Here is a 17,181-nt window from a genome sequence, read left to right on the forward strand (position 1 = left end):
GATGAAATTTCCTCTATGGACAGATTATTCCATAATTATCCACTACCAGATTTCTTGCATTGTCATCTGATTGGCCACTGTCAGAGGAAGGTTACTAGACGAGGTGGACCAGTGGTCTGAGCTGGTGTATGAATTCCTATGCTCATAGAAAGAAAAAATTGGGTAAAAAATAACAGAGTAATACTGAAGAGAACACACAAAGGAACATTTCAGACCACATTTTCAAACAGGCCCCACAAAGTCTGCCTTTGTAAATTCTTTATTTGCATGTCTAAGATACATTTTCATACACAACACTCATAACTGGGTTTACAGTTACTTGATTTTGATGTGCAAATGTGGAATTTATACACACACAATTGCAGGGGTAATTTTAGAGGTGCATTTTGCTCTTAATTTGTTAAAACATTTAAAACAAATAATTTGTTTGAAAGTGCATGTAAGTTCTAAATATACAGTAGGAGATTTGTATGAGATCTGCAAATGGCCCATAATGTAATTATTTTAAAAGTTTAAACATAGCTTTTAACTAGGGCTGTTTTATGGTTCACAAAGAAGACATTTCACTGTTTTTTGCATTTAAATCTATGTTGAAAATATATTGACTTATCAGGTAACACAGCATGCTGAGAGGGGACAAAACCATTTTTTAATGATATGTTAATTGAATGGGATGCTAGAGATGCACCTGAATGACTTTTTCCCCAGATGTGCCCCAGCTGAGTGATAAAGCTTCTCCTGATCAGTAGAGCCAGTATATATTTATTATATCCCTAGTTGTCATCTTCCAGTTTTGCTAGTGAAAATAATGCCATGGCTGTGAACTACAGTGTGAACTCTCTGTGGCTCTTCGATAGTAGATAAGTTATATAGCTTAAACCTTCAAATTGCACTTTGAAAACATACCTCTTAATTGTGACTTTCAGAGTCTTCTCACAAGATGGAGACACCACCACATGGGCTTAAAAGTGAGGTAATTTAACTGGGACTCTTTCTCTTCCCTGATTCTCATCCACTTGTAGGACTAGTGGCTTCTCGTTTTCTCATGGGAGCCTATAGAAGTTTAATTATATCAGTTTTGCCTCTCAGCATCATTAGTAAATAAATGAGTAATTTTTTTCTATGCAGTTTTAGGAAATATCGATGTAAGCAATAGTTGTGTGTGCTATCTACTCCTTCTGAGAGGCCAGCTAGGTATTCCACCCCTTTCTCCCAAACCTGATTCAGAGCCTCACATGTATATATACAGAAGATATTTGTTCTATTCAGTTTTTATATGTACAGCTTTCTATTGCTTTTGTCTGTTAGTGTGCTTTTTTTGTTTTCTTCCTGATTTTGGTGCCAGGTTGGCAGGTCTAGAATAACCACAGAACAGGCAGCAGTTGTACAGCCTTCCCCATAACAGGCACGTGTCTTACTGCTGACTTGATAACTTCACCTTTTGGGTTAGGAAAGTAATGCAGTTCTCAGGTCCCTTCTAATTCATTTCAGATAGGCCACTGTATAGCCATCAGACGATACCAATTTTTAGTCATTACTTACATGAGCTAGAATCAAACTAATAACTAGTAACAATCCCCTGAACCATCCGATCCTAGGTACATTATGGGCAAAACTATGAAAATCCATTAAATTATTAAATACAAAACTTCATAACTACCATCAATTTGGCAGCTTACTGTACATCCGTGGTTCCTTTCCTTGGATGTAGAATTATTGCGTATCACAAATCCCACCTCATAGCTTGCAGCTGCCACTGCTGTAATTTCTCCAGGGCACTTTCATTCTGCTCTTCTATGTGTCTGCTACCCCTCCAACTTTGGAGTTGTCCACAATTTTGCTCATGTTGAATTGACACTAAAATAAACAAACAAACAATCTAACAAAGGCATCCATGGAGCATCCATGGAAGATGTAGAAATTAGTTTTCAACTTTTTAGATTAATTGGTTAACAAAGCAAGTCTCTGGAAATCCTAAAAGTCCTGGAATAAGCTACAACTGCCATCTAGCATTCTGTCTCAGTACTGAGACAGAAGCTGCTCTATAGACCACTAGGTTTCATAGTATGAGAACTGTTGCTTTATTTAGACATTACTGTACCAAATGTATAATGGTTGCATGCACTAGTGTCAGAGCTACTATGTAAGATTTTGCAGGACTTAGAGATTGACTGCTGCATCCCAAATTTTGTGATATATTGTGCTGTCTGATAGGATCACTGAAATCAGAAATAAGTCATCTTGTTCATCCCTGTGCAACATAAATAATAGTCTACGAGAGCTGTGACATGGCTATGAATCTGCATTGTAATTGTGCTTAGGAAGGACTTTATTGCCACTATCTGGGTACACCGCAAGAAGGACAGGAGACACTTGTTATGGATTTTAATCGGGCTGCAATTTTATTATATAGATGTCTGGGACTACCCGGCAGATAAAGTGTACAGTGCAGGCAAATCCATGTTTATTCAAATCAATTATCCGGGGCTTCCACCAGCCCCCCTTTGTTTAATCCATGCTTATTCAAATCAATTCTCCAGGCCTTCCACCAGCCCCCGCTTTGTTTCCATCCATGTCCCCCAGCCGACCCCTGGCTTGGACCTTACCATCCACCACCCTCATAAGAGGGTTAAGGTGGCTATGAGAACAGCGGGGGAGGGAGTGGTGGTTTGGCTCCTTGCCGTACCAATCAGAGGAGTCCCCAAACCCCTCCCCCGTTCTGTTCCTTTATCCAGTAGCTCTTTTTAAGTCCTTTACCAGGCCATTTATCTGGTCACTGGCTGCCTTCCCTATGGAGTACCTGCACTGGACATCCGCCCAACCTTACAAAATAAGTTGTGACATATAGCCTACCACCTTTTCTTCTCATCAGAAAAAGTCCTCCCTCACACCCTCTGTGGGGAAGTCGAAAAAACCACACTCCACCGAAGCCAATTCAGGTGGTGCGTAAAAAATTCCTTCCCAGCCCCCCTTTAAAAGGAGAGACTAGTGTAATGCCCACAGTAAGTCCTAACCCATCCTGCCATTCGTCTCCACTAGGGGAGGGAGGGTGGGTGCTGGCTTACTCGCTGTGTGGAACAAAGAGACTTGACCCACCCAGTTTTTGTACCTTTATGCCCTTCGGACCTCACATTCCTGGGGGGCGGGTGTGAGTCACTGCTGCAAAGCTGACCACCGAGCACCATTTTTACAGCAGTTTCTGACCTACTTCCTCCACCCCCCCACTATAAAGCAGAGCTGTCCTTCCTGGGTAAGCCCCAGACAAACTCTGCCCCACCTTAGTTGTGGTGCAGTCATTTTGTGCAATTCCCTGAGTTAGTTTCGGAAGGGCTGAGACAGATCACCTAAAATGCTCACTCCTTTTGTCATGTACCATGTTAATCTTTCTATTTTAATTATTATCTTTTAGATAAAAAGATGCTCAGTGATTTTTAAAACTCTTGAGCCATTATCTGCAAGGAATCATAAATACCTAATAGAAGCATGTGTTAACCTTAGCTTTTATGTATTTTGGATACAGAGCAGTAATCATAACCTTCACAAACAATTTACATACTGTGTGTGCCTTTGGCTTTCCCCCCTCAGTTCACACCATCAAAGAAGGGAAAACTAACAAGGCAAGTTAACCAAGGAGTTATGACATGATGAAATTTGCTCACTATGAGAAAAAGCGGTGACCACTGTGGAATTTACAGTATGCAAAAGGCTTGCTCACTGTATAGGGTTCCTCCCCCTACTATTTGGCTAGGATTTTTTCCTAGGATTACAGTTGGTATCGTGAATGGTCAAACCCAGGTTTTTGGGTACCAAGCATTTTACGTTACCTGCAGGTATTTTAGTGAAACCCACATGGAGCTGGGCAATTTCAGTATTTCAGTTCCACTCTATTTCTATTCCCTAGTTCCAACTGCAGGCTCAGTGTATTCAGCAGGTTGTATGGCAGCAGATGAAACAGATGTTTAGACCATACTGGAAAGGAACGGCATGCTGCATTAGGACCTGGATATTCCTCTTGACATCTGGATGCTGCTGGGTCACAAAGCCTGCCTTAGGCCAGGAGGCTGTAGGAGCCTTGTGGCAGTGAGCATAGGGTCTTAGCTGCTCTTTAAGCGATTAGTGCACTGAAGCAGCAATAATGCTGAATTATCGCTTGGTTGCTTTCTTCCAAGGAATCTTGGGACAAAAGGATAGTCAAGGAGGAGTATTTACAGTAGAGTCATGCTCATAGAGACAAGACTAATTACCATGTGTAAAAAGCTTTCTTTCAAATAATGTAATATTCAAATAGCTATGGATACTTTAGTCAACTTTGTACAAAGCGGTAAACAAAAAGCTTCCAGAAAAACCTGATTTTCTCATTTAAAATCATTAGGATGAAAAAGACAATTTCAGCTACTTTTCAATTTCATGGTATAGTCAAATTGTATGTAACAGACAACAAAATATAACCGATGACATGAAATAACGCTCCTGCCTTCCAGAGACAAACATGTAAACTTCTAATAGCTGCAGGAAAGAATATTAGATATAGAAGCTGTCTGACTTATGCATTGATTCTTCATAGTTTCACTTTATCAAGTTGAAAATTTGTGCTGCATGTGCTCCTAGAACCTAAACTGTCTGCTGCAGCACTTCCCTTTTTGATGTGTGTTATTTAAACACAATAGGCATGGTGTATTGCATGGAAATAGGTGTTTAATGATTTGTGATTACTAGCTACCGGAGAAAATAGCATTCGCATGGGCTTTCTTCTTGTATCATTTTCATTGTTAAGACTATTTAAATCAGGGCCCATAAACAGAGAACAACTTTTTGTAGCACATCAGGTAATGTATTCAAGAACATTTTGTTGCTCTCATTTAACCTCTAGTATTGTAAGGGGGTCATATATAATTAACACTGGCTAAAGGCCTGACCTGAGGGGCAACGAAAAGTGGTCGAGCTGCATTTTCAGAGCCAGGCTATAATCTGTTGGGAGAGGGAAAAAATAAATTAGAAAGTACCATTTACTGAAATTCTTTCTAACTAAGCTGTATTTCAATGGCCCATTTAATGCTCAGATGGACAAAGGTATTACTTCAGTCATTGAATTGTATCAAACCCTTTCTCAGAGGCCCAGTTTAAAAACTCTACAGGAAAAGTGGCTTAGCATCATATTCTCGGCAGAGCAACATTCAGTCTGTTTGGAAAAAAAAAAAAAAAAAAAGAGTGAAATGAGGTGAGACACAGCCGCAAGTCAGTGAGGTTTTTTTTGCCTCACCCTCCCATCAGTGGCTTCACAAGGGAATTGCTCCTCAGAGTCTGGGAGCTCCATATTCAGAGCAGAAAGGCTTTTTTCCTAGCTGTTACTTTGTTCCCCCGGTCAGCTTTTGGCCTGCCCTTTGTTCTTTCCTGACATGGCAGAAATGTAGTTTTTTCTCTGGGGACCTTAGGGGCAGTACCTACATATTGCAAGGTTAGATCTTTGACTCAGTCACATCAGAAGAAAAGGGAAATCTGATTTAAATATCACAGACTTGAGCTCTTGTGACTTGAATAGTTATTCTCTTTCAGTAGAATCAACATTATTTATACTCTCGAGTGGTAGGAGATCACTAATTGTGCTGATTGAACTTCGGTTGTTTTAAATTTTAAGTATACATTTAAATTCGTATTTTGCAGGAAGTAAACCTTTGTATTTCAATTTTGATGCTGTTTCGTTAAATATATCATGCAGTCTTATAAGGTAATGGGGTGAGATACCCTGGAAATTTGTTGAGGGGCAGTAAAGCTAATAAATCAACTGTTTTACTTCCCTAAGGGGAAACAAATACAGTATTAAGGAGGCAACTGCCAGGTGCCTAATTGTTTTGATCGTCTTAGCCACTGGCAGCTATTGATAGTTTATATTAGCGCTAAGTACGCTTTCTTGGCTTTGCTCTCAGTTTTACCGTAAACTGGTTGTGAACAGGCAGTTTCTAAGAGATTGTATTTAATTGTCATAATTTAATCAGTCCAAAGTCATTTGGTACTTAAGGAGTCCCAGAAATGATGCTCAAGTGAGAGCTCTCTGTACTTATGCATGTAGGGCAGTTTCTGCAGCATTCCTTCAAAGCAGGAAGAGAGTAAGATGTGTAGTAGAAAACCAAACAAAATGTAAATGATCTTAAGAGCACCTTAATGCACGTATGCCTGGGGGCAAATTCAGCTCTCAGTTACACTGCTGCAGTTACATTTGAATTTAGTGGAGTTACTCCAAATTTACACCAGTATAATCAGAGTGGGCTTTGGGCTTTGGTGCCTATGCTCTGCCATGCCATGGTGATGAGCACAGGGACAGACAGTCAGAAGTTAATTGGTACTTAAATAAATGGATGTTATTGCAGAATGCCTACTAGTGTTTCACTCCACATTATATTCCATCACAGCAGCTGTTGCTTTTGGACAGAACTATATTTGCTGTAACTGCCTTAATTTAAATACAAGGAATGTTAATACCATTTAAAGAAAAATTAGTCAAATACTAATTTGATCTTTAGTTTACATTTCCCATTACACCAAACTTTAAAATTGATGTGCTGTAGCTGGCATTATTAATTAAGGCTCTTTCAGCAGAAATACATACTGTGACAAATAAAACCATACATATATATTGCAATGATACAAAATATATGAATCACAGTATTCAAAAATGAATGAAAGACAAAGAATTATATCATTTATTCAGAATGCCTGGCAATGTGATAATCTAGTCCACTAATATTTGCATCAGGCCCAATTATATTACTGTTCTCTGAGCAAGTAGCAGTAGTCTGATTTCTTCCCAAAGCTGAGGCAAGAAATCAAAAACCATAAAGAATAGATAGGGTGTAGCTAATTATTAATGCTTTGCAATTATTCCCCTTTCCGGAATAATAAAATTTTCCCCAGTAGAGGTCAGGATCTTTGTCTCTGACTTATTTAACAGATCCTCTTAAACATCTGTCCAGCAGACTGCGGACTTTATTAGCAGACAAGAGATCCAACAGAGTTTGAGCCTGCTGGGTCCTTCTTCATCTTCACAGCTGTGGATTAACTCAGACTTTCCAGAAGAGGACAACCATATGGGATAATTGGTGTCACTGGGTAGCTAAAAAAAAATATGAAGAAACAAATGTCGTCCAAACACAATTCAGTGTCTTTCTGATCACAATTACCAGTCTGTTTAAGAAATAAGAAAGGCGGCATTACACTAAAAAAGGAAAGTCTATTCATATCTGTGTGGGAACCTAATCAGGCTCTTGTTTCCAATGACGATGGCTCCACAGTCGCACCAGGTCTGCGACAAGAATGCTCCTTTTGTGTGCCGATAATGTGGAAGTGATAAAATTTCCTATAAGAGACTTATGTGTTTACATCATGAGATGTGTTATTTGACAAAATGCTTTGTTCGCTGCATATTTTCCATGCAGAGTTTCATGCTGGGTTGTTTTGCTGGAAAGCTTTGATTAGCTAGAATTAGTCGCTGAAGTAAAATAGACACTTTTGTTTTATGAGTCCTCTTGCTGAGCTGTAAATTACAGTAAAATATATAAGGAGTGACAGAAAAGAAGTGCTGATTTGAACCTTTGACCTATGATAGGCATAAAAACATAAGATAACTCCTTCAAAGGACTACAAAGAGACATAAATATTCCATGGTCCACTTAAAGTCAGGTTCCTTTAACAAAGTAAAGCTGTTACTTTACATCAGGGGACATTGACTCTGCAGTATTAGAACAATAGAAACTACAATATCTAAAATATTTACACGTTTTGTTTTAATTTAACACAGGTTGACCATTGTCCACAGCAGGGGGTTAGAAGCTATGAGGGTATTTTTTGTTCACAGTAGTAAAGGGAATGTAGTCAGTAAAAGAAACTAGTGGAATGGTACTGAGGTCTAAGTACATGTTGCATTGCAGCTTGATGGAAATAATAAATCAGATTTATATGTTCTCCTAAGAAGCCATGCACTGAATAATGTTGAGAACCATAGGAGAGTGTTCCTATGCCATATGTTAAGTAGCAGTCACAAAGATTAAAATGCACCCAACCCTATTGGTAGCTATAGAAAAGAAAAAAAGTGCATGAATATGAATAACTAGTATTCATTAACCTCTTAATCCAATAGATGTCAATTTTTCCAAGTGAGACTTCAGTAAACTGTTATGTTCAGCGAAGGTGCATAAATAGAAACAAGAAAAAAGAAGTCCTTAGACTCCATCCATGAACATGAAATGTATCATTTGTATTCTCACAAAGGCAGTTAAGTTTGTTTGCAAATGGCAGGCTGTAATAAATTTGCAAGCACATTAGCCAGCAAACTCATTAATAATCAGCACAACAGCCTTTGTTATGATGACATTAGTCACAATAACTCATTGGCTGTCGGCTTGTGTTTCACCTAAAGGCCTTTTTTCAAAGGTGTTTGGCACAGAGCTGTGAAAAGTGAAGTAGCAGTAAGTTATACACCTACACCATGCAAACTCTTTGTGCAGTGCTGGATCTGTAAAACCAGAATGGTCCAATCTCTCAGTCCACACTGTAGGTAGGGTTAACTCCCCACAAAAACAGCAAAACAAACAAAATCAAGGAAATATTTTTAAAAGGAAGCGTATGGCTGTGATATACGAAACTGATATGCTGTAGACAAATTAAACCTTTGAAGTATGCTCTTGCCTATTGTTTTAACATTTATCATTTAAAAACTTTTTCATAATTGCAACTCCACCTTTCTGTATATGTGCTGCAATCAGTGCCACTTCCATTATAAACCTAATTAAAGTCAAATACTCATTGGTTACTATATATAATAAGCATATCAGTTAAATTGAAGTCCTATACTTGTTGGTATTTATATTTTAAAATTGTATTTCAGTGAAGCCACAGCCAAATTTTTAGGTTTCAGTGGGATTTTCTGAGCTAAATATAATAAAGAATATGTTAATGAATTGAAATGTTCATTTACATCCCTTGTGTGTTTTATAAGAGTACAAATAGTGTGGGCCACATTCTGCTCTCACTTACACCTGTACAACCATATTTAACTTCTTATATAAGCACACACATTTATAGTATCTACAATTCTAATAGGTAACATCTGTGCAAATGGACTATAAAATGAAATAAAACATGTACTTTTAAAATAAAACTTATTTCTCTATTTCTTTTTAGGGGATGTTTTCACACAAAAAAATGCTTTGCTTTTTCCAGCGCTGAGATTTTTTAATCAAATAATCAATTTAAACAATTGTACATGCACCTTTCCTCCTCCTTTTCTATGGAAGGAAGTCACAGGTCCAGATGCAGAGCTGTGAAAGATATTTTTCTAACGACAGCATCTGATTCCCTGGCAGACTGCACAAGCAGTAGCATAGGAGCTTTGGAGTTGCCTCTGGGTTTGTTGCATGGTTATGCGCTAATGAGTTTCTTGGGCTGGCTTGTACCTCTGGATGCCATTTTCCTTTAACTCACCTTTGACTCTAAGGACTCTGTATTTTAGTTTATTTGGGGAAGAAACACTATGCAAATGTCTCTAGAGAAAGGCAGCTTGTTAAAAACAAACAAGTAAAATAACCTTGTGATAGTCTCTGTTTACATAGCTAACCTCATTCTCATTATTTATAGTATTACAGTAGCACTGAGAGGTCCCAGCTGAGATCAGGGCCCCATTGTGCAAGGCACTGTACATACCCAGAGTAAGAGACATGCCTAACCCAAAACCCTACCAATCTAAATAAAAAAAGCAGACAAAGATAGGAGAAAGGAAGTATTATTATTTCTATTTTACAGAGTTATCCCTATTTTACTGAGGCACAGAGGGATGATGAGTGACCTTTTTCAGTTGTGGGACTTAGAGTCGTAAGTGCCCAAGACACTTTTGAAAATCAGACTTAGGCTTCTAAGTCACTTAGATGCTTTTGAAAAGTTTGCCCTAAGTGAATTGCCCAAGGTCACACAGGAAGTCGGTGGTTGAACTGGGAAATTGACCCCATATTTTCTGAGTCCCAATCCAGTGATTTAAGCACAACACAATTTTTCCTTCCAGTAGAAAGAATACTCTTTGGAGCAGGGATTCTGTCTATCATTGTGTCTGTACAGCACCTAGCACCTTTTGGATACCACAGCAAGAATAAATAATAATAGAAAATGAGTTCATCAGAGATTTTTTTTTTTTTTGCTGAACACTGATATTGCATTGAAGAAGCTGCTGTTTTAGATAGGCTTTGGAAGTCCTGTTTTTGTGATTAGAGAGTTAATATGTTATATTATAAATGTATGGTGTACATCCTGGATGAAAATTCTGGAGTATAGCTCAGCAACACTACCAGCTAAATGCACTATATAAGAAAAAACAACCACATCAAGTGCCATAATGCATTTGCTGTCATCCCTAAGGAATTTTTTCCTTCTGAAACCGAATTACTCATTGTCTCAAAGGCTGAACGTTCATCTCGGTAAATAAGATATTACAGCATTGCACAGTTTATTTAGACCTCTGACAAATAAGGTTCCTCAATTGAGTCTCAATAATTTTATTGTTTTAAACTGTAGCAAACATATTCCTTGTGGATATAAAATAGGATTTACGGTTTTATTAAGAGAAGACATTAAAGCTAAGCAGCAAGCTTAGAATTTCTTATTTTTGTTCAGACCCCAAAATCCTTCTCACACCTTAGGAGACATTGCACTGTACAAATACAAAGGTCGGAACGGATATTTTCATTTATTTTGTGAATCTTCTTGTACGAGAGAGTAGAAACCTAAATGTTTTTAGAAACACTTCTTCCTTCTTTCCCACGCATCCAGCTGAATCCCGCTGGCTCCGAATATTTCTCAAATCCATCTTTTCCACTCCATCTGACCTTTACAACACTCGTTTGTGTTTTGATTCTCTCTCTCTCACCTTGACATGCATCTGACGAAGTGAGTACTCACCCACAAAAGCTTATGCTCCAAAACGTCTGTTAGTCTATAAGGTGCCACAGGACTCTTTGTTGCTTTTTACAGATCCAGACTAACACGGATCTCTCTCACCTTGGGCACTATGACTGCCTTCCTCTGGCCTCCGTGCATCTTATCTTGCTTTGCTTCAGTATCTTTGAAATTCTGCCACAAAAATAATTTTTCTCTTCCAGCACTTGGACCGTGGCATCACCCAGTTCCTCTTCATCATCAGCATTAAACTTAAAGCTTCTAGTCCGGACATTTAAGGTTCTACACAAATCTGCTCCATCTTGTATGTCTAATCTCATTTCCTCTGACTTTCCCTCTCAAACCCATAGTTTGGCTCCAGACAAGTTTAATTCGCTCTCCATCTCTTCCCACTCTCTCATTTGTGCCTGTTTCCACCCTGCTCTGTTATGCCTGAAGCAACATGCTACCTCAACTGCAGCACTTGAGCACCTTCTTTTCATTCGAATACGTGCTTGAAACATACGTCATTCATGAGGCCTTTCAATGACTTCACACTTAAGACTATGTGTGTGTAAAAACATATTCTGTCTGCTTATCAAAACTCTGTTACACACACACACACACACACACACACACACACACACACACACACACCAGATATGTGAAACAACAAAGAACTGTCAACGTAAATTTCACGTATACTTGGTTCAAGGGCCATCCTATTTTATTCTCCTCTAGATGATGATGACAACAACACTACTTTGTACTTGTATAGCACCTGCAATCTGTGACTCTCAAAGCTCTTTGCATTCATTTAGTCTCAAAGCACTACAATATGAGGTAGGTATCATCATTCTAGCTTTAAAGATGGTGGAAATCTGAGACACAGAAAAGTTATGTGATTTGCCCATATTCGCACAGAAGAGTGCCAGGGAAGGGTGTTGTGTGCATAAGTGCAAGGTGAAAAGTGATGAGGAGTATAGGGGAGCCTGCATTAATAAGAGATTCCTTGTATGGCCAGTCACTAGAGCTTACTGCTAGTGAAGGAACTGTGTAGGCCTAAGCACCTCATGTTCCACGCAGATATGTCTGCATTTTGGTGGTGGACATAGTGATATTTGCCTGATATTTATATATTTCACAAAGGGGTTGTGAGACTTAGTTAGTGGATGCTTTTAAAATCCTTCAAGATCCTTGGATGAAATGCACTGCAGAAGGGCTCAGTATTATCATCCTATTGATTTATTGCAGGAAATGTTTGGATATGCGTGATGTTTTTCACAATATTAATGAAATTAAAATAGAAATATTCAATGTGCTAGGTAGTTTCTGTTTAGTAAAGCAGGGAGGAACCACCATTGTGTTATGTAACTCAGTTTTAATGTTTTGACCTATAGGCCAATTTCACTTACCATAAGTTGGTAGTGGAAAACCCTGTGTGGGTTCATTCCAAAGCAGGGTTGGTACCGTTGCTGCTTCCTGGATGTAGCTTTAAGATATAGCCAGTGCTCCACGCGTAGACACCTGAATATGGATTTTGGAGCCTTAACCAGTTTATAAAAATTCTGATTTTCAAAAGTGCTAAGCACCCAGCAGCTCCCACTGACTTCAAAAGGAGCTGCTGTGTGCTCAGCACTTTTGAAAATTGGGCTCACTTATATTTAAGTGCCTATTAGGATTATAGGAACCTAACTATAGGTATCCATTTTTGAATATCTTGACTTTGGTCTGAATCTGGGCTATTAAATGTATGATACAAACTGGGTCTTGAGTACTTGATGAATTTGAACCTGCTAGTAGAATATGTAATCAAGAGTCTTATTTTGTAAATCGGCAGTTTTTAAACTGTTAGGTTCTGGAAGTAATAGAGAGAGGTTGAAAAGAGGGTATGTTTCAATGTTTAAGCTGCTCTTATAATATTCTCACTCCAGCTACGTAAATAACTATCATTTTATGTGCCAACGTAAAAAGGATGCAGTGATATTTAGAGCTGCTTTAAATTTATAAGTAACAGGACTGAAAAGAATTGCTGTGACTCATTAGTTACTGCGTTGGCTGACTAATACATCTTAAAATTCATGATTTGGGGTAGGTTAATAAATTTTTATAGTCATTAGTCAATAGCTAACAAGTTAGCATTTCAATTGAAAGATTTCTATAGAAACTTTCACTCCAGAACATTAAAATTTAACAGCCTACATTCATTTTCCCTTCACATTTTTTTTTCTTGAAGTTGCTTATAAACTCTTCATTGCCCGATCTACTCTATGTACACTCTTAGATTGCCATTTAAGGCCATATTTTCAAAGGTGAATGTACAATTATGTTTGCAAGAAGATTTGCACCAACAGATCTATTATTTGCATATATTAATTCAGATTGCCTAATCCCTCAGACATGCAGGTATTTATGTGTAGTTACCCAACTTTTCTGCCCAAATGACAATTTTGCAGGCACCAGGGTGAATTTTTTGTGATTTTGAGCTCTGCCTCTATTTCTGGAAAAACTTGGTCTTGCATGTACCAAACCAAAAAGTTCATATATACAATGTCTTTTTATTTTTGTTATGCTTAGGACAAGTTTGCAACACTGACAGGCAAAACAATTCCAGACATATGACTTAGCACCATAAAACTCTTAACACAGTGTTACAGTATAAAGGCAACTTTATTAAACTTTTAACATTAGCATACCTCCACTCAAGCAATTTCGCATACACTCACCTAGTGGCCCATAGTCCTTGTTACTATCTTTGCTCATCCTTGAAGACTTGGGGGTAGTTCAGTGCCCAGCCCCCCGTTGAGCGGCTGCTAAATTACAAATTAGTCCTCTTTTCATAGAAAATCAGGCTTGCTTCTGTATATTGCAGAGACTTGGGACAATAGGCCAAGACTTATACTGCAAGGACTTCTGCCCTGCCCTTAAGATGCAACAAATACATGTCTATCAATGATTGTCCACTGGGCTACAAACTGAAAGTGCTGCAATATCACTGTTCACCCTGCTGCCTTCACCCTGTATGAAAGTCTCTGTTGATGTGAAGAGAGTAACTTTCATCCAGCCTTCTCACCTTCGCAACATGCTCAAGAGGAAGGCAACTCCCCCACCCCCAAAAAACCTTTGGTGTTAAAGTCAGTGGGCAACTGGAGGAAAATGCCTTCCCAGACCTTAAAATTGCAATATCCAGTGTAGAACTTCTAGGCTACTTTAAGCAGAATCTGGATGAGCCATCTTTTGGCTCTGAAGCATGCTGTCTGTACTGCCATTGTAGTTATGAATGCTCTTGTGGCTAACTCACAGTATGGACAACTCTGTTATTCTACACAATGTATGTAGTAGACAGAGAAAAGCATAAACTCCAAACATCTCTGTTACAATCAGCTTGTTCCTAAAGATGTATTGTTTGTTCTGTCTTCAGTTCCACTATACAGTATCTAATTTATCCTGAGCTGAAAATGTTCAGGCTTCAAGAAGTTTGAAAATTTGCCTTTTTACTATCAAATAGTAATGTAGTCTATTAAACTAACAAAGAATGACCCTAAGAACATGATGTTAGTTTATATGCCTTTGCCAAGGGGAGCTGATAAGATCCCAGCAGTAGAGCGGAACATTTACTACTATGTACAATTCTTCATTTTCATTATTCAGTGCAGAACAGAAAACTGGGAAATTAGTGTGCTAGCAGAGGAAAAAATACAGTACTTCAACCTAAATATTTAAATGTAGCTGATTTCAGAAGGCTCCTCTCTTGTCCATGTGGAGACTGTGCCTGGCATTTTGAAGGGATGGGATGTAGTGGAGGCTTAGGGAAACAAACAAACAAAAAAAACCACATTTTTCATTAAGCACCCAGAGTTCTGACTCTGACCCTTCTATATGCATTTGTCTAGCCACTGAGTCATTGAGCACATAGTATTGTGTAACTTTCATTTCTTTAGAGGCTTGTTATATTAGAAAAATTGTTCCAAAGAAAGCAACAATTATGACATAAGCACATCTGGCTCTTGCAAATTATTCTTTATTAAGCTTTCATTTAATTACATGTGCTGAAAGGTCTGCTTTTGATTACTGTAATTTTTTTTATTTGTCCATCTGAATGATAGTAATGTTGGAAATTACACACAAACCACCTGTTTTTTTTTTCACTAATAAGGCAAAGTTTATACTGATTTATGTGTGGAAGAGGGATTAGGATCCTCCCCTGTTTATGGTAGAAGGATTATTGCTACTGCTAATTCAAGGTGAGGGATTAAAGGTGGTCATTAGAAGGAAACTAAAACCTGTTTGTTTTTTGGTTCAGTAAACACTTTATAATGCTAGGAATATTTGACTTTAATGCACATCTTTTTCACTCAAACTTCTGAAAAGTGGAGGAAGTTGTGTGTAAATTCTATGATAATATTTAAGGGTGTATTTGTGTCCTCATCTTTATGAGCAGGGATTTACACCAATACTTCTCATTGGTGTTAATGGGAGTTAGACTGCGTCAGGCTGGAAATAGAACCTATTGCCTAATTTACCATTAAGCAATATCGAGAGAAAACATGGCAGTGCTTTTCAGTAGCACACTAATCCCAACTTCAATTCCCAATACAATTCTGCTGTTGATGGAGAGTTGCTATGCAGCTATGTAAAGACCTTAACTGTTTCATATTTTTCATGGGGGTTGGCATATTTTTGTTGTTGTTAGTAAAGGCTTACAACATTGTCATGATTGTTTACCTACCAGGGCACAATATTTATCTGTCTGCCCTTTACCATGATAATTGTTGACAATGGATTAATAACTAATATATATTATGTGTCTGTCTAATAAAAAAAGGTACTTGCCCTGGGTGAGAATTTTGCAAATCTATTCATTTTTTTAAAGTATCAGGCAGGAAAACCTCAAACAAGAAAGTGATGAAAAAGAGAAGCAGCAGCAAGGTGATAGAATTATGTACATTTATTGCATCTCTGTCTTAGAACCACTGCAGGCAATATTCTATACTTGTTTCTTATCTTGCAGCAACTCTATGCAGCTCAGCTGGCCAGCATGCAGGTTTCTCCTGGAGCCAAGATGCCTTCTACTCCCCAGGCACCAAACACGACAGGGGCACTCTCACCTACTGGGATGAAAAACGAAAAGCGAGGGACCAGCCCTATAACTCAAGTGAAGGTATTTTTCAATAGAAAAAAATTTAGTGTTTGAAAGAGGTGGTGTGATTAGCAGCGCGACACTGTCCACATATTTATTTTAACAGTAGGAAGTCCAACCATATGAAAGCTCATTCCCAAATGAAATACTCCTCTTCAGTGGTATGCTGTCAGCATGGAGAATGGAAGAGCAGGTGTTCACTCCTTGGAAACAAGAATATTAGGCATTCCCCTTCATCTCTATATCCAGTACTGAAAATTCATCCCTAAAATTCAGTATCTTCAGGAATTCAGTTTTTAATTTGATAATGTGTATAAATAGCAGCTATTTTATTACGTGATTTCAAATAAAGCATGAAATGCAACCTATGCCTCAGAAAGCTGGTGCTAACTTACATTGTGAGGGCCAGAGGGACCGTAGCCCTTCTAATTATTTCACAAATCCCAGGCTGCGCCTTTTACACAACTTTGGAAAAAGACTCACATAAAAATAAAATGTAAATCAGGGCTCCAGGGAGAAAAACTGTGTCACTGCAGATTGATTTGCCTCTTGTTGATTTCACACAGCTGCCGACGACGAGGCTGTTCCTTGTCGGTTTTGCGCCATTGCTGAATGCTTGTGCCTGCTTATTCTCACTTGCTTGGAACGAGGCAGCTACAACGTGGCACTTGGCAGCAGCTTGAAATGAACATGATGCACCCCTCCAACTTTGTGCTGCAGCTGGTACCTGTGGGTGGTACCAAGTTGCCTTTATTGCTGTGTTTTGCTGTGGTTGTATTGGATTTCACGATGCCAGACAGGTTGGGAAACAAATTGCTTCAAACTACAAAACTCTTAGTTTGTGGGAAAACGTTTGGACATGCTATTGATTTGAACAACTAGTACGACAAATATAAAGACACTAAACTGAGCTGTGGAAGACACACACTGGTTTTCCACAAGAAAAAAAAAAAACATTCTTTGAGAATAACAAAAAAATCCTATAGACCCACAATCATGTCTCAAATCATGCTGGGAGGATTCTACTCAGTTGGGGTGAGAATTTTATTTTATTTTATTTTATTTTTTTGACAGGTGAGTAAAAATTCATTATCATCAGTCAGCATGGTAAAGTGCGGGCGAGTAGA

The 17,181-nt window shown here is 38.4% G+C and overlaps 1 protein-coding gene across 16 annotated transcripts in view; it reads left to right on the forward strand.

Annotated features, from left to right (window-relative positions):
- The window catches only part of SOX6 (SRY-box transcription factor 6), a 455,173-nt gene that overhangs the window by 362,919 nt on the left and 75,073 nt on the right, over positions 1-17,181 (forward strand). For all 16 annotated transcript variants that reach the window (XM_034770115.1, XM_034770125.1, XM_034770118.1 and 13 more), the window contains one exon: positions 15,926-16,075. In XM_034770115.1, coding sequence (XP_034626006.1) covers positions 15,926-16,075 — 150 coding nt within the window. The remainder of the gene's footprint in view (positions 1-15,925; positions 16,076-17,181) is intronic.

Source organism: Trachemys scripta, chromosome 4 (genome assembly GCF_013100865.1).
Source record: "Trachemys scripta elegans isolate TJP31775 chromosome 4, CAS_Tse_1.0, whole genome shotgun sequence".
NCBI lineage: Eukaryota > Metazoa > Chordata > Testudines > Emydidae > Trachemys > Trachemys scripta.